The sequence below is a fragment of the Agelaius tricolor genome, unplaced genomic scaffold (genome assembly GCF_023055355.1).
Source record: "Agelaius tricolor isolate 1412-34295 unplaced genomic scaffold, bAgeTri1.0.p SCAF_22, whole genome shotgun sequence".
Taxonomy (NCBI): domain Eukaryota; kingdom Metazoa; phylum Chordata; class Aves; order Passeriformes; family Icteridae; genus Agelaius; species Agelaius tricolor.
Genome location: NW_027269282.1, coordinates 11636873 through 11656160, shown reverse-complemented (window position 1 = coordinate 11656160; position 19288 = coordinate 11636873). Strand labels below are relative to the sequence as shown.

Here is a 19288-nt window from a genome sequence, read left to right as displayed (position 1 = left end):
CTGGGGTCAAATAATATCCGAGCTGGCATCCTTATCCCTTTTACATCCTCTCCTCATTGGCTTTATTGAACTTCTCTCTGATTATGTGAATTAAAGGCAGCAGCAGATCTGGGATTTGTTTCCTGTGATGAATAGGGACCTACAGACAAAAGAGATGAGGGCAGTTAAAGCAGCAAGATATTGCTGCATCCTGCCTGTGGAGTGCATTGGGCTTGTCCAAGCCTTGAGGATTTCCTGACAGTTCCTCACTCTTGAGGATAGCAGGGTTGGAGGAAGCAGCCTTATCTCCATGTTTAAAGTCAGTAGAGTGCAAGCAGCTTGCAAATGTCTTTGTAACCCTGTTATCTTTCTTGTTTTCATTTCTGAACGTCAGTGATACCTTTTCAAGTCAAAGCCACTTAATGTCAGCAAGCACTGCCTTGATTTGCCTCTTCTTTCTGTCTTTTTTGCCTTTTTAGTTATATTGGAAAGAAATGCAGCTTGGGTGCAATTAAACTTATTTGGGATTTACTGCTGTGATCTGAATGGTTCCAGAAAACCTGTGTGATTAGTTACTAATGCCCTGCCCACTCATTTGTACCAGCTGAGCTCTGCCCATGGTGTTGCAGCATCCCAAGAACGAGTGATATTAGGATCAAATTCTTCTGTGAGGGTGGGCAGGCCCTGGCACAGGTGCCCAGAGCAGCTGGGGCTGCCCCTGGATCCCTGGCAGTGCCCAAGGCCAGGCTGGACACTGGGGTTTGGAGCACCCTGGGACAGTGGGAGGTGTCCCTGCCATGGCAGGGCTGGCACTGGGTGATTTTGGTCTCTTCAAACCCAAAGCATTCTATGATTTTATGATCCTAACAATTTTTGTCTATATGACCAAAAATGCCTGATGTGCTGCAGTGTCTGTGGAAGGAGGGTTAATGTAAATTATAGATAGAAAGATAAAAGGATAAAGAGAAGTAAAAATCTTCAGTCCTTGAAAGATGAAAATATGTCTTTCATAACCAGCTGCAAGGAAGAACAGAAAACTACAAATTGCTAACTCAGAAGTCAGACAAATTACTTCCAAATGTAATTAGGAGTGAGTGCCCAAACAGCTGTGACATGCCAGGGACGAGTCAACACAGCTTTTGTGCCAGGAACTCTTGTCTTACAAAATCGTGTCTTACAAATCCATCACAGAGCTCTGAAGGGCTCAACAAGTGCATGGAAAGGGAAGGGACAGGGCTGTCACTGCAGCCTGTGAGGGGCTCAGAGAGGCTTTGGGCCAAACCTTCACCAAAGCATCTCTGGGAGATTGAGCAGCTGTAAAGGAGAGAAAAGTGCACGGGCAAAAATTGGGTTAAAAGATGAGAAATGCAAGCAGGTGTAAATCACCCATTTCATGCAGTGGTAGGAGATCTGCTGTGCTGCATCCATGAGATGTGTCCTGGGACTACACAACTCAGCATTTTCATAAAGAGCCTGGGAGGAGGAATAGTCTTTAATTTGCTGATGATATTAGTTAGGCTGCTAGAGATGAAAACTGGCTGTGAAGGACTGCAGAGAAACCTTCTGAGGCAGCTGGAGCAGGCATTAGGATGAGAAATGGGACTCACTGAGGAGTGATGCACATTCCAAAAACACAAAGAAGATGATGGACTCTGAGCTGACTCTGACCATGGAGGAACAAGACTTCATATTGCAATAAATAGTCTCATGAAAATGTCAGCCCAGTGCTCAGGAGTGGTCTAAAAGGTAAATAGGCTGTTAGAAAGTACTAGGAGAGAAATAGGAAAACAAAACAAAGCACCAGCAGACCTCTATAAATCTGCTGTGCCTGAAACTGCTTGTGCAGGTTTTCCCTACCCCTCCCTGATCCCAGGGAGGATAAAGCAGAGTGAAAAAAGATTGAGAGAAAAGCAATAAGGTGGTTCAAAGTTTCCAAAGGGCTCTGGCTGGAAAAGAAGAAAATGAAGGGGAATGCAGCATAAGCTGATAAAATCGTGAAGGGAATGGAAAGGGTGAGAGAGGAGAGATCAACAAATGAGCAGATGAAGTTAGAAAATGGCAGGTTCCAAAGAAGCAGAAGGAGCTGCTGCCCTGACTGTGTTGGTTACCTGTGAGTTCCTTTACTCCGACTCTTACAGGTGCTAAAAATGCCCATGGAGCCAAGGGAGAGCCAAGGGAAAGGCAGGAGAATGGGAAGGTGTCAATGTCCTTAAACATCTGCTGCTGGCTGCTCTCAGGGGGACACAAGGGGTTATGGGCTGACCCCGTGGGGTCTGTCCTGTTCTTAGAGAAGAGAGGGGGAAATCCAGGTGTCCTGTCCACAGGACAGAGCCTGACATCTCGTAGGTGGTGCTGGAATTGTTCTGGGGTTGGGCTGCTCTGGTTCCTCTGAAGAGCCAGGAGAGCCACACTGAGAAACCTCCTCCCATCATTGCCGTTGTTATCAATAATAATAATAATAATAATAATAATAATAATTATAACAAACTCCAGCACAGCAGTACTTCCAGGTGGCAGTCTCCATCCTCCCAAAACCTGGTGAGCCTTGCTTGTTTTTTCACTTGTTTATGTTAAAATCATTCCTGACAATTTGATAGCCCAGGCACAAAAACTATTTACCAAGCTCATTCCCTACAATGAGCAATAAGTGAGGCAGCAATTGGAAATTTCAGAGGCTGCTGAAACACCACTCCAAGAGCTGTGTCTTTATCCCAGTCTGCCTGTGGAATGCTGCTGTGGGGCCAGAGGATGGGGTATTGCAGCTGACTGCTTCAAAATGGCCTTAATGGGACTGACACTCCACCCTGCTTATCTCAGATTATTTCTGAGGTGAATTTAGAAGACGTGCTTCTGTGCAGAGGAATGTTGCTCCTGACATGCAGCAGCTGCACAGGAATATTTCTGTAGCCTGCTGCTTCCCGGTGATCAGAAATAGGAGCAGGAAGTTGTTCCTCTGCTTCACAGCACAGTTGGCTTTGTACATCCAGGAAGATAATACCTAAAAAAACAGTGAAATGCTGAGAATCTTTCTGGTTTGTGCTGGTGAGTCAGTTGGGAAGCTTTCAGAAGCCAGGGAAGTAACAAGAGACTGAGAGCATCACTCTAACCCACTCATTCCTCCTGTGTTCCCTCTATTGTCAGTGATCCCTTGCTAAGTCAAACAGATTTAACACAGCTGAAGAGCAATTTTATCTGCTCCTATTTCTGTGAGAGAGATGAGATTCCAGCTCAGCTGGTGTAACTTGCAGCTTGTGGGCATTATCTTGGAAAAACAAATCCATTCTTTTCTGAGGCTCCTTACGAGCTCATTCTACTGACAATAAAGTTTGCAGGAGCCCACACACGGCACCATCTAATCCACAAGTGTGAAATTGGGGATGTATCAGTGAGTGAGGCTGCAATTCATGGCCATTCCATATCTCACAGCTCTATTACTGGTGTGCTCTGATAAGGGATTACATGGAATCGTGTCGTTGTCTTCCTCTGTGGCAGCCCCAGCCTCCATCCAAACAGGAGCCTGGCCAGCAGCTAGCACAAAACAGAGCTGTGGTCGTGATGCTCAGCAACTGCAGCAGCTCCTGGATCCTCTCTGGAGGCACTGGAATCATTCCACTGATTCCTGTGGCAATAAAACACCCCAGTGCTCTATCAGGGTTGGTGTCAGCACGCTCGGGTTGTTTCTGATATTTGGGATTAGATCCATAGCAGGAATAAACCAGCCCTCCTCAGCAGCTCCTCTGGTTTTACTACACTTGTTGGGCTTGTTGAATCCGAGGGCAGACAAGGCTGTTTGGATCAGGTTGTCGAATTTCATGCATAATTCATGATTTCATGCCCAGCTTTTCTTGGCAGAGCTATAGGCAGCCTCTTGATTTACAGCTCATGGTGACTGCACGTTGTCTGCTCTAAATTTACCCTCCAAATCCATGCAGGAATGTACAAACCCGTGCTGCAATGCAACCACCTGTGCCTTGAATCCAGGAGCAGTGTGTGCACATGGGCTCTGCTGCGAGGACTGCCAGGTGAACCTGGGGAAATGTCTCTGGGTGGGGTGGGGAGGGCAGAATTCTGCATTTTTCCCTGCTTCAGTGCAGTAAGCAACGATGGAGGAGAAGTAAATTGGTATTGATGAGCATTAAGACACTTGCATGTCATGTGAGCAATTAGATAATTCCCAAAGCAAGGATGGAGGAGAAGTAAATTGGTATTGATAAGCATTAAGACACTTGTGTGTCATGTGAGCAATTAAAAAATTCCCAAACTATAAATTATTGAAGGAGCAGATCAACAGATTTTTTTTAATTGTCTCTGTGCTTTTTGTGGCCCCTTCAGTTACTCATGCAAAACTTCTTTTTCATGAACTTTTGTGTGCTTTAATTTTTCTCATTCTTACTCGGCAAGCATTCATTAAATGCTTAACCCTCTTTTTGGGGGGGAAGGTCCTTAAATTATTAACTCTATCAGCAGCATAATGTATTTTTAACAGCAGCTCATCAGCTGTTGTGGTCTCCTAACACTCTATAAAAGCCAACTTACCACAGGCATTTACCTGCTTGAATTCTCAGACCATCCCTTGCCTGTGGGCTAATAAAGCATCCAGCAGGTTGTCTGTGGCAACCTATGAGCTTGGAGCAGCAAGGGATCCTCACAGCCAGGAATTGCTTTTTAGCAAAATCAATCTATCTTCATGTCCTTTGCTTTTTACCAAAGGCAATGTGATTAAAATTCAGCGCTGCTTCCAGAGCACACCCAACTTTTGTGGCTGCTGTTGAGATGTGAATGTTCAGACTGGCACGTTCCAAAAAAAAAATATCATTTTCCATGGAAATTGGTACAGGACAAACAGTTAATCTTGTAACTAAGTTTGAGGAGATCTTGATGCCCATCACAACAACATTTCCATGAGGAAATGTAACTCCATAGATTTATTAACGTTCAAGATCTATTCAAGATCATTGAATTGAACCTTCCAAGCTGGGAATTGTTGGGCATCTGAATCCACAGCCAAGTTTGCTGGTGGCTTCCTGTGCCCTAACACAGCACAGTGTTCTGTGATCAGCTGCCCTGGATGGAAAGGTCTCTGACCTGCCCAGTGCTCCAGATCCTCCTTTCCAGAGTTCTTGTGCTCGGACACGATGAAGGAGCCACCTGCAAACATCAGGGCTGGGGTTCCCTTCTGTCTTGAGTCATGTGGGCAGCTTCATCTGAGCCTCCTTGCTGCCAAAGCCTCCCAGCATGGCTCAGATCCGTGCACTCAGAGCTCTGCCATCCCTGCCCTGTCCTCTGCAGTCAGCTGGGGCCGGGCCAGGGGGAAATCTATCTGCTCCTGTGCTGCAGGGCTGACCAGGCACAGCCCAGCCACTGAAGTTCTGTTTGTTTTGCAGCTCAAAGCAGCAGGGATTTCATGCAGAGAGTCGAGCAATTCCTGTGATCTGCCCGAGTTCTGCACGGGGGCCAGCCCGCAGTGCCCGGCCAACGTTTACCTGCACGACGGGCACGCGTGCCACGGGGTGGATGGCTACTGCTACAATGGCATCTGCCAGACCCACGAGCAGCAGTGCATCACCCTCTGGGGCCCAGGTGAGTGCCAGAGAGGCCTCAGGTTTGGCTTTTCTATTTTTCCTATTCTGGGCTGCCTTAGTGGGTGGGTCTGGGTTCACATCAGGGGATGCTGAGCTCTGTGCACAGAGCAGGGAGACAAAACAATTCCTGCTCCAGCTGGGCACCAAGGACAAATGATCCAAACCTCAGCCCCAGAGCACAAACCCCGTGGGCTGGAGAGAGAAAAACAAGCAGGGTGGGACTGCAGGGGCTAAAGCTGGGATGGGACAATGAACTGCAAGGTGCAAATGGAGCAGAACTGATCCCAGGGACAGAGCCCGTGCCCGGCCGTGCATTTTGGGGCCATTTTGGTTCATCCTGGGTGCAGCCCTGGCTGGGCTCTGGTGCTGCCCAAGGTGGATCCATGGAGGAGATGCTTTGAATGAATCCCTGCTTTATTCTGTAGCTCTGCCCAGTCTCTGTCCTAGGGCAGCCTGCACAAGGCATCACCAGCACTGGGACACAGGTCTGACAGAGGCTTGGGGGAAGGAATAAAGATCTGGAGGGTGCAGCACCAATCTGTAGCTGTTTGAATCATGAGGGAATCTCTGGGTGATTCATTCCAGCCTTGATTTGCTGTCGTGTTCATGTCTTGCAGCAGGAGGTAACGAGGCTCATGCAGCAACAAGCTGCAAATGGATAGGTGAAGTTAGACAAATCATTTCCTCCTGACTTTGATATGGTCTGATGTCACCCCACAAGGTGCTGAACGCTCCTGGCAGGTTGAAATCACAGCCCTTTTCAGGCTGCTGTGTGAGCTTCCTCCTGTGCTCTAAACAGCTCATCTGCAAAACAGATGTGTCTACTCCATCCCCAGCCAGGGCTCAGCTTTTGACACTGACATGAGACTCCTGGATCACTGTGTGTATTTGATTAACTGGTGTCACCTGGAAACTGCCTCCTGACAGTGCTTTTAGCAGGGTGTGCACTGAAGCAGAAAGGGGTTTATTCTCCCGTGGGAATTTGCTCCCTTTTTGCAGAAATCTGTTAACATGAGTTCTTGAGTTGTTCTCAACATGTTTCCCAAGAAAGCTGTTCACCTTTCTATAAAGGCCTGTGACCCTTCCATTGAAATGCAAGTATTAACTCAGAATTTTGGTATGAATCCAAATCATGTCTCCTTCAGCATCTCTGACCTTCTATCTCAAATTTGAAAAACTCTCTCTCCTAAGGAGAAACATTACTTAGAAATAGGTGTAATTATTTCTTTTAAACTAATATTTCCAGCCTCTTTGAATTCAGCATCTCTCACTCTGCTCCAAAACCTCTGTATCAGTATAATGGCACACAGATGTTTCCCTTGGTCAAAGCCCTCCCCAGAATACTACTGAAGAATTTCTCTGTTTCCTTCCCAGAGAACGTGGACTTTTTGCAATCTCTCTTTAAAAGAGCATTACAGCATGTCAGGAAGCAGCCCCAGTGGTGCAGGTCAGCTTGGCCATGTGGGTATCAGAGCATGTTCAGGAGGGGTTCCAGCTCAGAACTGAACTCCTCACGTGGAACAAAGCGTGCTGTGCTCCAGTCCCACGCGTGTCCTAGAGCTGATGTGAGCTCATAGAGCCATGGACAATTATAGCCTCCAGCCTGAGTCACACTGGGACTTCTAATCCCTGCATACACAGACATTTCCTCTTGTAGAAAGCAAAAATCTCCTCCTGAACCAGTTTCCCATGCTGTGGAAAGTTACTTGGTCAGGCTGTTTGTGGTGTCAGTGGCTGAGAAAAATTCCTCTAAAGGTCAGGGAGCTGCATTGCTGCAGCTCCTTGCCAGGTCTGCTTCCTAACACAGCAATTCCACCACGGCCCTGGGATCCCCTAATTCTCTCCTGCCTTCCTTCTTGGGACTGTTTGATATGGGCACTGGCAGGCATGGAAGCTCCATCTCTCTTTATGAGACAGATGTTGTGTTAAGAACAGAGCTCAAACAGATTTTGGCTGGAATAACCCTTGGTTTTGCCTTGGGAAGGCCCAAGGAGAAGGATTTTAAATAGGGAGGAAGGGACATGACCAAACCTGAACTGAAAGTCTTAATTCTTGCCACGTTTTTGGAAGAATAAATTAAAAATAAACGCAGATTCCCAGAGGGGTTTGGGCTGGAAGGGACATTAGAGATCATCTCGTTCCACCCCTGCCATGAGCAGGGACACCCTGCACTAGACCAGGTTGCTCCAAGCCCCTCCTAGCCCTGTCCTGGCCTTGGACACTTCAAATAATGCCCATATTCTGGATTTAAAGACTAGGGGTGTGAATATCCACTGCTCTCTCACACATCTGGCTGAAGTATGAGCTGGCAGATTTGGGGTGGAATGAGAAGAGGGGTGGGTGGCTCATGCAGTTGGAAAAATGGTATAGATCATGGTACAGATTAAAAACCTACACGTCTTTCCAGCCTTGCCTGCAGCACAAAGAGATTTGACATTCTAAGATGTTGTCTCTGGACTTTGTACCAAAATATACATTGGAACCTTTTCCCAGGTTGTTGTGTCTGATCAGAACTCTTTTTAACAACTGCCTGTGTTGAAGTAGTTTTGTGTTTAAAAAAAAATAATTCCCCCTCTAAAGGAAAATCATATTACAATTCATTTTCATTCTCTCCTTATTTTCTTCTTCCCAGTAGGAGGAATCCATGCAGAACAAAATACAATAACTTTTCCTAAAATAATATTCGGTATATTGAATTCCTTATTAATGTCTTCCCTTGTACATCTTTCTTTATTCATCAGGTTACAGATGTCCAGAAGCCCAATGATAAATGTCAATCTTCATGTTTTTAGATCTATTTAAAGGAAAATGATGAACACTGTCAGAGCTTGTTTACATTAGGCTGAGCAGTAGGAACCTGTTTCCAGAAAAGCACTTGCATTTCCTTGGGGTTGTTTTTGTTTCTCTCAACACAGTGGCTCAGATAAAATAGAGGAATTTTGGTTTTTTTCTTCTTTCTTATCTTTGTGGAAAGCTTGGTGGGAAGGAGAAGGGAGGAGCTCCTGGGGAGAATCTCTGAAAATAGCCATGAGTTCCTCTCAGAGCCCAGGCTGATTCCAGTCTGCTCCCAGAGCTCTCCATTCTCTCTCTCTCTCTCCATAATTCATGTCATTTTTATCTTTGGGGAGCAGGAAATTCTGGTGACCTTTTTTTGGTCCATATTCAAAATTATCAGATTGTACTGATCTGACCTATTGATATCAGTGACATCAATGGTGATGCTGTGTGTGGTGGCATTTTCCAGACACACAGATAGAGCTGCTCAAGACAGAGAAATCATTGATTACCAAGGAACAGAAGATTCTCAACTTTAAACTCATGGCTTTTTCTGCATCGACAAGAAAATGATTCTTTAGGGAAGTTTGGCAGTTTGTTTTCCTGTAATTTCCCCAAGTGGGGAAAAAAGCAATGATTTTGGGGAGCTAATGGCAGGCATTGATTTAATAATTAGAAGACATTTAAATGTGTTGCATGGACATGGCCATTTGTTGAGGCAGGAACATTCTTAATTTAGATGTCAATATTTGTTACTGAGTGAGAACTTTGCAGGTTTTGCCAGGTAGAACCCTACAGACACAAAATAAATGTCTGTAGAACCCTACAGACACAAAATAAATGGGCTGCCTGCCTCAGATATCTGACCCAACCACTGCTGATTTGCTTTTGGAAAAGTGCTAATTGTCCAAGCACTGCAATTTCCTGAATTCAGTGAAATCAAACTATTTTGACCATCACAGATTTATGGCCAGGCCTTTTTCTTCTGGAGATGGGAAAGATATTAAATCATATTCTCAGGGGTGGTGACATCATTCTCCTTAAATGCACAGAAATGCTCAACTCCATCTTGCTCTTGTCCAGACAGAACAGGGATCATCAGGATGGGGAGAGGCCAAGGGCAGCTCGTGGAACTTTTGCTTTGCAGCAAAAACAAAGTTAATGAGCTGAAACCCAGATCACACGACAGAGAACTGTGGTTTTTATGCTTATATTTACTTGCACAGTTATTTGTGGTGCTGGCTGGCACAGCCTGAGCCACAGAACTCCAGCCTGTTACTCAGAGGTTGTTTTTTTCCCCTCTCCCCACCCACAGACAGCTGGGAGCTGAACTGAAATATCTTCCTTTTCTGCTGTCAGCCTGATAGAGCATGTTTCTCGTGTTCATGGAATCAGCACCATGGTCAGAAATTTCCCTCATTCCTTTCAAGAGGCTCTGTTGGTGTTTACCTATGGCAGCAGGTCTGAAATGACACAGCATTTCTGTGCCCTGCAAGTTAGATTTTTTTATTTTTTTATTTTTTTGCAACTGCATAGGGAAAGAAGTGGGCTCATCAATATACACATTTGGAGAAAAAACCCCAACAATCTCCAGGCTGGCAGCTGCAGGGGTGAGCTTTGACCTTCTGCAGCTTCCAGGGGCTGATTTAATCCCTTGAATGAGGCTTGGCATGGAAGGGCTGACAGGACCTTAATTAGAGGGTCATGATACTATAATTACCAACAGCAAAGTGAAATAAACTCTGTTCATCCAGCTCAAACCACTTAATAACCCTCAGAAATCCTTCACAAATCATTTTGCCTCTGCCTGCAGAGGTAGAAAATAGAGGAAGACAGGACTTTCTGCTTCAGTTTACGTGGTGCAGTCATGATAAATGGGTTTCCTCCAGAAACACAACATTACAATTCTCTTCCTTAAGCATCCTCTGAAAACCTCCTTTTAACTTGGTAGCTCCATCTGTTCAGCATCTCACACTCTGATATGTTTTCATCCATAAAGAAGTACAAATATTGTGAGAAGCCAGTGGGGAGAGGGAACAGCCATCTGAATCCCAAGCACCAGCATGTCTTGGGTGGAAACCAAAGGCAGAAAGTGAAGCTGGGTTTTGGTTTCCAGGCTGCAGATGATCACTGGGTACCAGGTGTTTCCACACACAGACTGCTCCCAGCCTGGCAGGGGAGTGGTTGTTTGTGCTCCACAAGATCCTTTTTCTTGTCAAGTGTTATTAAAGCTGGAGTTAAAGCTCAGTGTCTGAGCCCTGCAGATGTGTTTTCCTTCCTGGGGGCTGCTTTCCATCATCTCTGCAATGCCTGGCTGCTGAATTCAGGAAAAAAATCAGCCACACCAAAAAAAAAAACCAAAAACTTCCACCAGGTGAAAGAGGAACACCTTAAACTCTGTCTTCAGCATTCCCTTTTAAAAACCATTTTCAGAATAAGCCTTAGTTACATCCCTTGCAGTCAGAGCACAGGACATGAGCATTCATTTGGCTTTTGGCAGCTTTGGCCCTGAGGGGACAGCACTGAGGGGACAGCACTGAGGGGACAGCGTGTCTGGGCTCTGGGCTGTGCTGCCACAGCTCCAAGGGAGCATCCAGCCCCTCAATTCCATGGCAGCAGCTGAGCTGGGCTGAGGCTCCTGGCCAAAAACAACACCCAGAGCAGTTGCTCACAACCAGGGCTGCACAAGCTGGTCCTTGCACGTGTGGGAGAAAAAGCAGGTTTAGAAAAGGCAGTTTTAGGAAAAGCAGGTTTAGAAAAAGCAGTTTTAGAAAAAGCAGGTTTAGAAAAAGCAGGTTTAGAAAAAGCAGGTTTAGAAAAAGCAGGTTTCCTTGGCCTCTTGCTCCCAGAACGTTTCTTCCCTCCCCAGCCCTTCCAAAGCTGCTATAGAATATGCACATGGTAATGTTTGTCTCAAGCTGAACACTGAGTGTGCCCACCCTGGAAAGATGAGGAAGCATCTGCATGCTGAAAATGGAAATTTAACTTTTGCTTTTTCTGCACAGCGCCTCGTCTGGATGCTTTTGGTTTTTTTTTTTATTATTATTGCATGAACTTTAATGAAAAAGAATTGAAAGAATCCTGTGTAGGTCCCTTTTAGGAGTTCTAGATTTGAAAAAAATATTCTGAACTCAGCAAGCTTGATCATAATCTTCCAAAGAATTTCAGGCTCTTGTCCTTCTCCCCAGGGAACTATCAGCTCATATTCAGTTCCTTCTGTGCCTTTCTTGCTGAATTTTCCAGTTTCAGCATGTTAAAATGTTAGAAGGAAAAGAGGGTGCCATCTTAAGTCTCTCCAACTCTTAATACTTTGTCCTTAATAGCATTAGATTGCTGTTCAGCAGTATATAGTATTAGTCAAGCTTCTGACTATGAAATGCAGATAATTAATTGAAGTTTTAATCTCTGAGTTTTTAGTGAAAAGATCCACACTGGCTGGAAGTGTTACAGTCATATTTGTATTTTCTTCTCCAGGAATCTGACCCCCTTTTTTTTCTTTTAAGAAAAGAAAAAAAAGAACATTTTCCTCTTTGAAGGCTTTCAAATGAAATCTTCAGTCTGGCTCAAATAAATGCAATGTTTTACCCACAGTTAGAGGCATACACACTTGGAAGTGACTCAAAACATTTGACAAAATGTAGCATTAGTTGAAATGTTCTGTGTCTGGTAAAGATCAGGAGCACTGTAGAAATGGGATATTCTCAGCCTTTGGGCTATCACATCACTTGCTGCCAAGTTCTTTTTGCTTTGGTTTGACTGATCTGTCAGAAGCACAGAAATGCAGGTAGCAGGTCTCTGGTCTCAGTTTTAGCCAGTTTCTTCTCTGCTGCTCAAAGCCAGTCTCCCTGTTGGAGCAGTTGAAATGTTGGTGGTGACTCGATGGTGCTGTTAATTATTTTCATGGAAAGAAAATACAGAGTAGTAAAGAGCCCTAACAAAAGGCCTCTTAATCTTGCAAGAAGCAGCAATTATTGGCTGGAAATGAAAGCCACACTTCACTGTAGAACAAAGGGATTAAGTTCCAGTACACTGACTAATGAATTGTTGCAGCAGTCAAACCAGGGAAGCAGATCCTTCACCTCTTCAGCATTCCAGATGAACGGATGCATCTTCCCCTAGAAGATATTCTGTAATTGGTTCTAATCTGGAGGGAAATGAGCAGGAGATTGTGTGTATAAAACACTAGAAGAGATGTTCTAATAGCGCCCTTGAACTCCTGAAGTGCAAGGATTAATTATCTGCCTGCACAAGCTTTTCCAGCCCTACTCCCACCAGGGAAGTTCCTTTGCCATTAGGATATGTCTTTATCAGAAAAGATCACAGTAGATAAGAGCCAGATGCTGCCTGAACTCCCATATTCCCACTTCTACCACCATGACAGAAATGCCCCTTCTTCCATGTCACTCTTCCTCTCAGGAGTGGGTGTCCTGAGGGTTAAGGTGGGATGGGCTCCTTTCCTCTCCCCAGTCCTTCAGCCTGAGTTAATAGCAGCACATTTCCCTTTGCCATGCCAGGTCCTCACATCTTTACACCCAGTTTACAACTGGATTTTCCCTGTTGGCTTGTTCTCAATTGCAGTCAAACAGGCCTTTCTTGAAAAGAATTTTCTTTGGGGTGTCACTAGAATGTGAACTCCTGCAAAAGAAGAGTCAACTTTCCAGCTGGCCTTTGTCTGTCTGGTATTTGCTAGAAGTTTTTGTGTCCTAGGAGGATTGGCAAGAGGGCTATGAGCTGAGAAATCCTGGAAGAGAAGGAGTTCTGCACTGCCTGTTGCTCAGAGACAAACTTTGGCAATCCCACCCATCCAAACCCTTCCATTAGCATGCACCGCTGTTTTGTCGCCTCATCAACATTCAGCTCACATCCCCCCTTTCCCCTAAAGCACCAGCAGAGCTCAAAGGAAATTATTAAAAACACCTTGTATGAGATGAGAGTTCTGATTAGGTTTTGTTTCAGGTGCAAAACCCGCTCCTGGGATCTGCTTTGAGAGAGTCAATTCTGCTGGAGACCCTTACGGCAACTGCGGGAAGGACTCCAAGAGCTCCTTTGCCAAATGTGAACCCAGGTAGGGCCTCTCCCTGCAAACACAGCAACAGGTGCTGGCAGAGGGCTTGGAACATTTCCAATGATTCACCTCATCCTTGCTTGTGTTGTGTTTATTTCCATCAGGGATGCGAAGTGTGGAAAGATCCAGTGTCAAGGAGGAGCAAACCGACCCATCATTGGTACCAATGCAGTTTCCATAGAAACCAACATCCCACTCCAGGAGGGGGGCAAGATCCTGTGCCGTGGCACCCACGTGTATCTGGGGGATGATATGCCTGACCCTGGGCTGGTGCTGGCAGGAACCAAGTGTGGAGATGGAAAAGTAAGATTCTGGAATGCTCCCAGACGAGGGGAACATCGCTACCGTCACTCTGCCAAGTGTTTTGTACTTCTTTTTTCTTTGGATTTTTTTTTTTTTTTTTTTCCCACAAAATAATTGCTTCTCATGCTTAGACTGAAACAAATTTTCCTCCCTTCTGGCCACTGTTCTGGATTATGGATTTTTAGATGCAAATTTGAGCAACCTGATCTGGTGGAAGGTGTCCCTGGCCATGGCAGGGGGCTGGAAATAGATGAGCTTTAAAGTCCCTTCCAACCCAAAACATCCTGGTTTCTGTGCAATGCAAGTTGCTTAAGTTTATGACTGATTTTTTGAAGACAGTCCCAATTATCTGCCCACGGAGGCTTGGGGTTTTCTGCAAAATAAGTACAGCAAAATACATTACAGGCTTATTAATGAATTCCTGAGCTCCATGTGTTCCCTTTCCCAGCATCTCTGGCATTGCAAAATTGTCATTAACTTCACTTGAGGTTTCAAAACGTATTTTATCTTCTGATTATGACTCCCCACTTCTTTTTTTCATGCAGGAAAACCTATCTCTGTATGCACTCTTAGAAAACTATAAACCCATTGATGCTCAGCCACCAAAACTGATTTTAGTGTTTGTGTTTTGCAAACTTTGTGAATTACCCACTGCAAATGCAGCCCAGATTTCACATGGCTGTGAAAAAACTCATTCTAAGTTTTCCTTTTGTGAGGAAAGCAACTGAGAAAGATGGGAGGCAGCCATGAGTTTACAGGGGGAGGAGGAATGGAAAGCAGTCCAAGATCTATTGAAATGAAGGAGGTTTCCATACCCTCAGTGGGTTTGCTTGCAAAAAGGAGGAAAAACAAGTGCTTTGATAATTTGTGGTAAATTGAAGTAAGCCTCTGAATTTCTGAAAGCTTTTGAATTACGTTGTATTATCTCACTGTACTGGGAACAGGTTTGAAATCCATCCCCAGTGAAACCACAGCTCTGCTACAGGAAAACAACCCTTACAACATTTCTAAGTCAATCTGTTCTAAAAAGTCTTTTCAAAGGCAACTCAGCACTGAGAAAGCACCCCATTATGTTTTACTAATGAGTATTTAATCTTTCTAATCTATCTAATCATACACATCCACACTATAGAATACACAGGCTAATACTTCTGAAATTGTATGTTTTACTTTGAGGACATTAGTGCATTTGTATTATGGATTAAGAATATGAATTTAAATATTCTTGGGTTTTCTCAACTGGAGATGCACAATTTGAAACGCAGCCATTTTAATGTGATCAGAATTCTGGGAGCTGCTGCACTGTGAATATTTGAATTGTGAATAGTGCTGTAATCAGACCATATTCTCTCCATGCCTGCATGTTGATGCCAATTCACTCTAATTTCCTTTCCATTTTTCCTTCTCCCCAGGGCGTAAGTGCCCTGATTAAGCATCCCTGTCGCCTCCTTCAACACCATTCCCAGCTTAATGCTAATTATTGTGACTGACTTTTAGTACTACTGAACTGCACTGCAGTTAAACATGAGCAAAATGTGCAGTGTGGGGCTTTTTGACCTTTTTTGTTGTCAACATAGCATAGGAACTGTTATTCTAGTCCTAATTCCTTCTTTTTTCTGTTTGGAGTAGGGTAACTTCTCATTACAGACGTGCTCATCAGTTGTGTGGCTGTTTGATGTTATTATTGCTCAGCACTAATCTTGCTTAACCTCAATTTTCAGCTCCATTGGCAGCGTAAAGTTTATCTGCAATGAATGGAAAGCAAAAAAAAAAAATTTGAATTTTATTCTTCTGCATATGCTATTTGTTTACTTCCATTTCCTATAAATATTAAATGTTAAATAGGGTTGGTTTATATTTGACACCAAAAAAAAGTTATTTAATGTGGAAAAACTTGGAAAGATCTTGGTTTTCCTGGAAAACAATGATGAGCCCATAAAAATCAATGACCTCACTTAAATATTCACTACTATGGGTCCACATTCTGTAGTGGAATGAAAAATATTTCACTGTTGATATAAACAAAACTCTGATAATTTGCACCATGAGGATCCAAAGTTTTGCTGAAGGAAGCATCTGCTGTGGTGAAGATAGGAAGGAAAACAGAGCAGGAACCTGAAGGAATCCTGCTTAGTGCACTCCTAGTCCTGAAAAAAAATGCAAATTACTGATTTTTAAATTGGCTTTAAAAACTCCCAAACCCCAGGGTCTCCCCAGTAGTTCCACCTGAGTGGATCTGTGAGGGTTTGCTTGCACAACCTCACACTGTGAACGGTGTGTGTGGAGCCAGGGCTGGCCAGGAGAGCAGAATTCAACTTGCTCAGATTTGGATTTCAAAGATTTAAAAGGGGCTGAGGGAAATAATAAGAAGACACCCAATCCTGGTGTCCTTTTTGTCCATATAATGATATATATTTGTGTGCTGGGAATATTTAACTGCTGAAAGAAGGGATAGGATGCCCTGGGAGCCCCAGCAGCTCTGTCCCTGTTCAAAATCTTTTTTTTTATTTTGCAGATTTGCCTGAACCGGCGGTGCCAGAACACCAGTGTTTTTGGGGTCCATAAATGTGCCACCAAGTGCCATGGACGGGGGGTAAGCATCTTGGAAAACATTTTTTACAATCCCTCAATAACCACTGGACATGAAATCACTTTCTGTAACGGCTTTGAGATCTAGAATTGCCTGCCATAGATCAGTCCGAGTCACTGCAATACATTTTATTATGTATTTCCATTTCCCCTGTGCCTTATATGAAATTGTTTTTATTTGACAAAGAAATGTTTATCAGGCAGTAATTATCTTGTTCTTAATTGACAGCCTGTGATACAAAGGAATCTTGTAATCCTCAAAGCAATTTGAAGTCTGACCCTCCATCATGAAGAATTCCCATTAAAAATCAAAAATGCAATTTCTCCATAGATACAAAGAAGTTGAAGTTTTTGAATTGAGCATTGGAAACATTGGAATTGAGAGGCAAATGAAACAGCATTTCGAATAACATTAAAAAAAGTAAAACCATATTGATGAGTTTTGTGGCATGAAAGTGGCACAGAATGAAAAATGTGATGATATCATTTAATAATATCAGTGGTTTGAAACCCAGTTTATATTATGATAATGTTAATTATGTCAAGCTTTGCCTTATTAACCTTGATGTGCTGATGAGCTGTTTGTTTCTCTGAAAAGCTGTGGCAGCCACATTGGAAGAGCCATAGAAACTCACTGTCCTCTCTGAGGAAGGATTTTAATTTGCTTTAACTTATTTTATCACCCTGAATTTGCAAAACTGAGTGTGTTGATGGTGCTGCCTCTTATCATTGAGGATGGAATGAGCAGAGGCTTGGACTGGCATTTTTTATGTCTGTACAAACAAGAACCTCTGGTGACTCCTCAGTGGCAAAACTGACCTCGTGGAATTGTAAATGGGAATTCCTGTGGTGCTTTAATTTAAAAAATAATGCTTAACAAAGTATATAACAAAGTATATTTTTAATTATCTTGCTGTCTTTGAAATGTAAATTTTTTTTTTTTTAATTTTACATGACCACAGCCAGTCTGAGCTCTCTGAATATTTTAGTGCTCTGCAGACACAGGGAGCACAGTGTTTCTGAAAGCCTGCCAAGCTGACCTGGCCAGAATATTGCATGCTCAGAATAACCCAAACTCCTGTGAACTGATTTGTGTCTTAGTGAAAACTCCTTTATTAATCTGTGCTGTGGGCTCTTCATGGTGGTGGCAGATCAGTGATGGTTGGGGTTAGCACAGAATTAAGGACCTTATTGACAACAAACCCTAAAGCCCAAAATCTTTTATTTACACATTGATTTGAGCTCCTAAATATGACTTCATATCCTGGGGTCAGTTTGGATCCCTCAGGAGAAGACATTGAGGGGTGGAGTTCAGGGAAGGGAATGGAGCCTGGCAGGGGCTGAGCCTGGAGCAAAGGAGGCTCAGGGGCCCTTGTGGCTCTGCACAGCTCCTGCCAGGAGGGCACAGCCGGGGGGGTCGGGCTCTGCTCCAGGGCACAGGGACAGGAGCAGAGGGAACGGCCTCAGGCTGGGCTCAGGGTGGATATTTGCAAAAATTTCTTCATGGAAATGTTTTTCCAGGCCTGGCACAGCTGCCCAGGGCAGTGCTGGAGTCCCCATCCCTGGAGGGATTTAAAATCCATGTGGATGTGGTGGCACCTGGGGCCATGGGTGGCCTTGTCAGTTCTGGGGAATGGTTGAAGATCTTGGAGATCTCTTCCAGCCTGAGCAGTTCTGTGACTCCATGCATTCTGTCAGGCCAGCAGGGAGCTTTAAGCTCTGTGTTCACCACACAGCAGCTGCCTGAGGAGCAGCAGGAGGAGATAATGAGGGTTTGGGGACAGTGGGGAAAGCCCTGGAGTTCTGGCTCCTGCCCTGTGTGCAGCAGGGCCAGGCCATGCTGGTGCTGAGCTCCAGTCCCTCAGAGCTCTCTGATCCCACAGGGGTGGTCAGGCCTCACCAGCTGTTCCCTCACCCAGATTAAAACCACCCCAGCACAGAGCACTGTGTCTCTGCAGCCAGTGCAGGTGTGGCATTGTCCTGGTTCAGGGCAAATTTTGGAGAGAACCCCCAAAGGGGCTCCTCTAGGAAAGCAGATTCAATTGGCTTCTCCCCCAACTGGTTTGGGAGAAAATACCTCCTTGGGGACAAGTGGAAAAAACCCTGTTTATTAAACAATAAAACCTAAACAATATTAAACAATAGAACCCCTTGCTGCTCCAAAAGAGATGACAAACTGAGAAAGTCCCTCCCCGGGTTGCAGCTCAGCTCACTCAGGCTCTGATCAGTCCCTCAGTGCTGGAAATGTCACAGGCCAGGCCCGGCCTGGTGGGCCCCAGGTGGAGCTGCCGGTGCTCTGCTGGTGTCCAGTCCAGAGCAGGTTTGAACAGCTCCAAAGAAAAGGGAAAAAAAACCCACAGTCCAGGGAACTTGTTTGCCTCAGCAAGCTAAAACTAACTAAAACAACGGAGAGCTCTGTCCCACTGTCTGTCCATCCACAGACAGCACAGGCCAGGAGCAGGAATGTGGAGGAGTGAGTGCAGTGCCTGAAAACAAACTGAGCTTCTTCTCTGCCCCCTTCACTCTCTGCAACAAGTCCTAAAGTGCAAAACTTATTATTGAGCATAAACAGAACACGACAGCTGGGGATTAAAGCATCATATAGTCAACCTAGGACAGGTATCAAAGCTCCCTCAGGGTTTCCTCAGCCCTGAGCCCATTTCACAGCTTACTCCAGCAACTGGTTCATCTTGGAGCCATGGAAAAATCTGTGCTGGGCTCAGTGCAAGCCCTTATGGAGAGGAGAGCTTGGGGTGTAGTAATTACATATCTTCTGAACAGAGAGAGACATGGCTCTCCCAGGAAAATCCTGGGAAGCTGTGTAGAAGCTGTGAGAAACTGAGATGGAAGAATTCAAACAATTATTATCTCTCTTTCTGTAACCATTGTTTATAAATACGGTTTTCTAGAGTGTGCTATTCATATTCACCAATAATGGGAGAGAAGATTCCTAAAGGTCTTAGGTCCACCACTGTTTCTATAAGAACTGTAGATT

General features: G+C 44.5%; 1 protein-coding gene across 2 annotated transcripts in view; it reads left to right on the top strand.

The window, feature by feature from the left end:
- ADAM12 (ADAM metallopeptidase domain 12) overlaps positions 1-19288 on the top strand; it is a 185464-nt gene that overhangs the window by 155152 nt on the left and 11024 nt on the right. For both annotated transcript variants that reach the window (XM_071446201.1, XM_071446200.1), the window contains 5 exons: positions 3912-4001; positions 5364-5559; positions 13293-13401; positions 13506-13704; positions 16220-16297. In XM_071446201.1, the coding sequence (XP_071302302.1) occupies positions 3912-4001; positions 5364-5559; positions 13293-13401; positions 13506-13704; positions 16220-16297 (672 nt within the window). The remainder of the gene's footprint in view (positions 1-3911; positions 4002-5363; positions 5560-13292; positions 13402-13505; positions 13705-16219; positions 16298-19288) is intronic.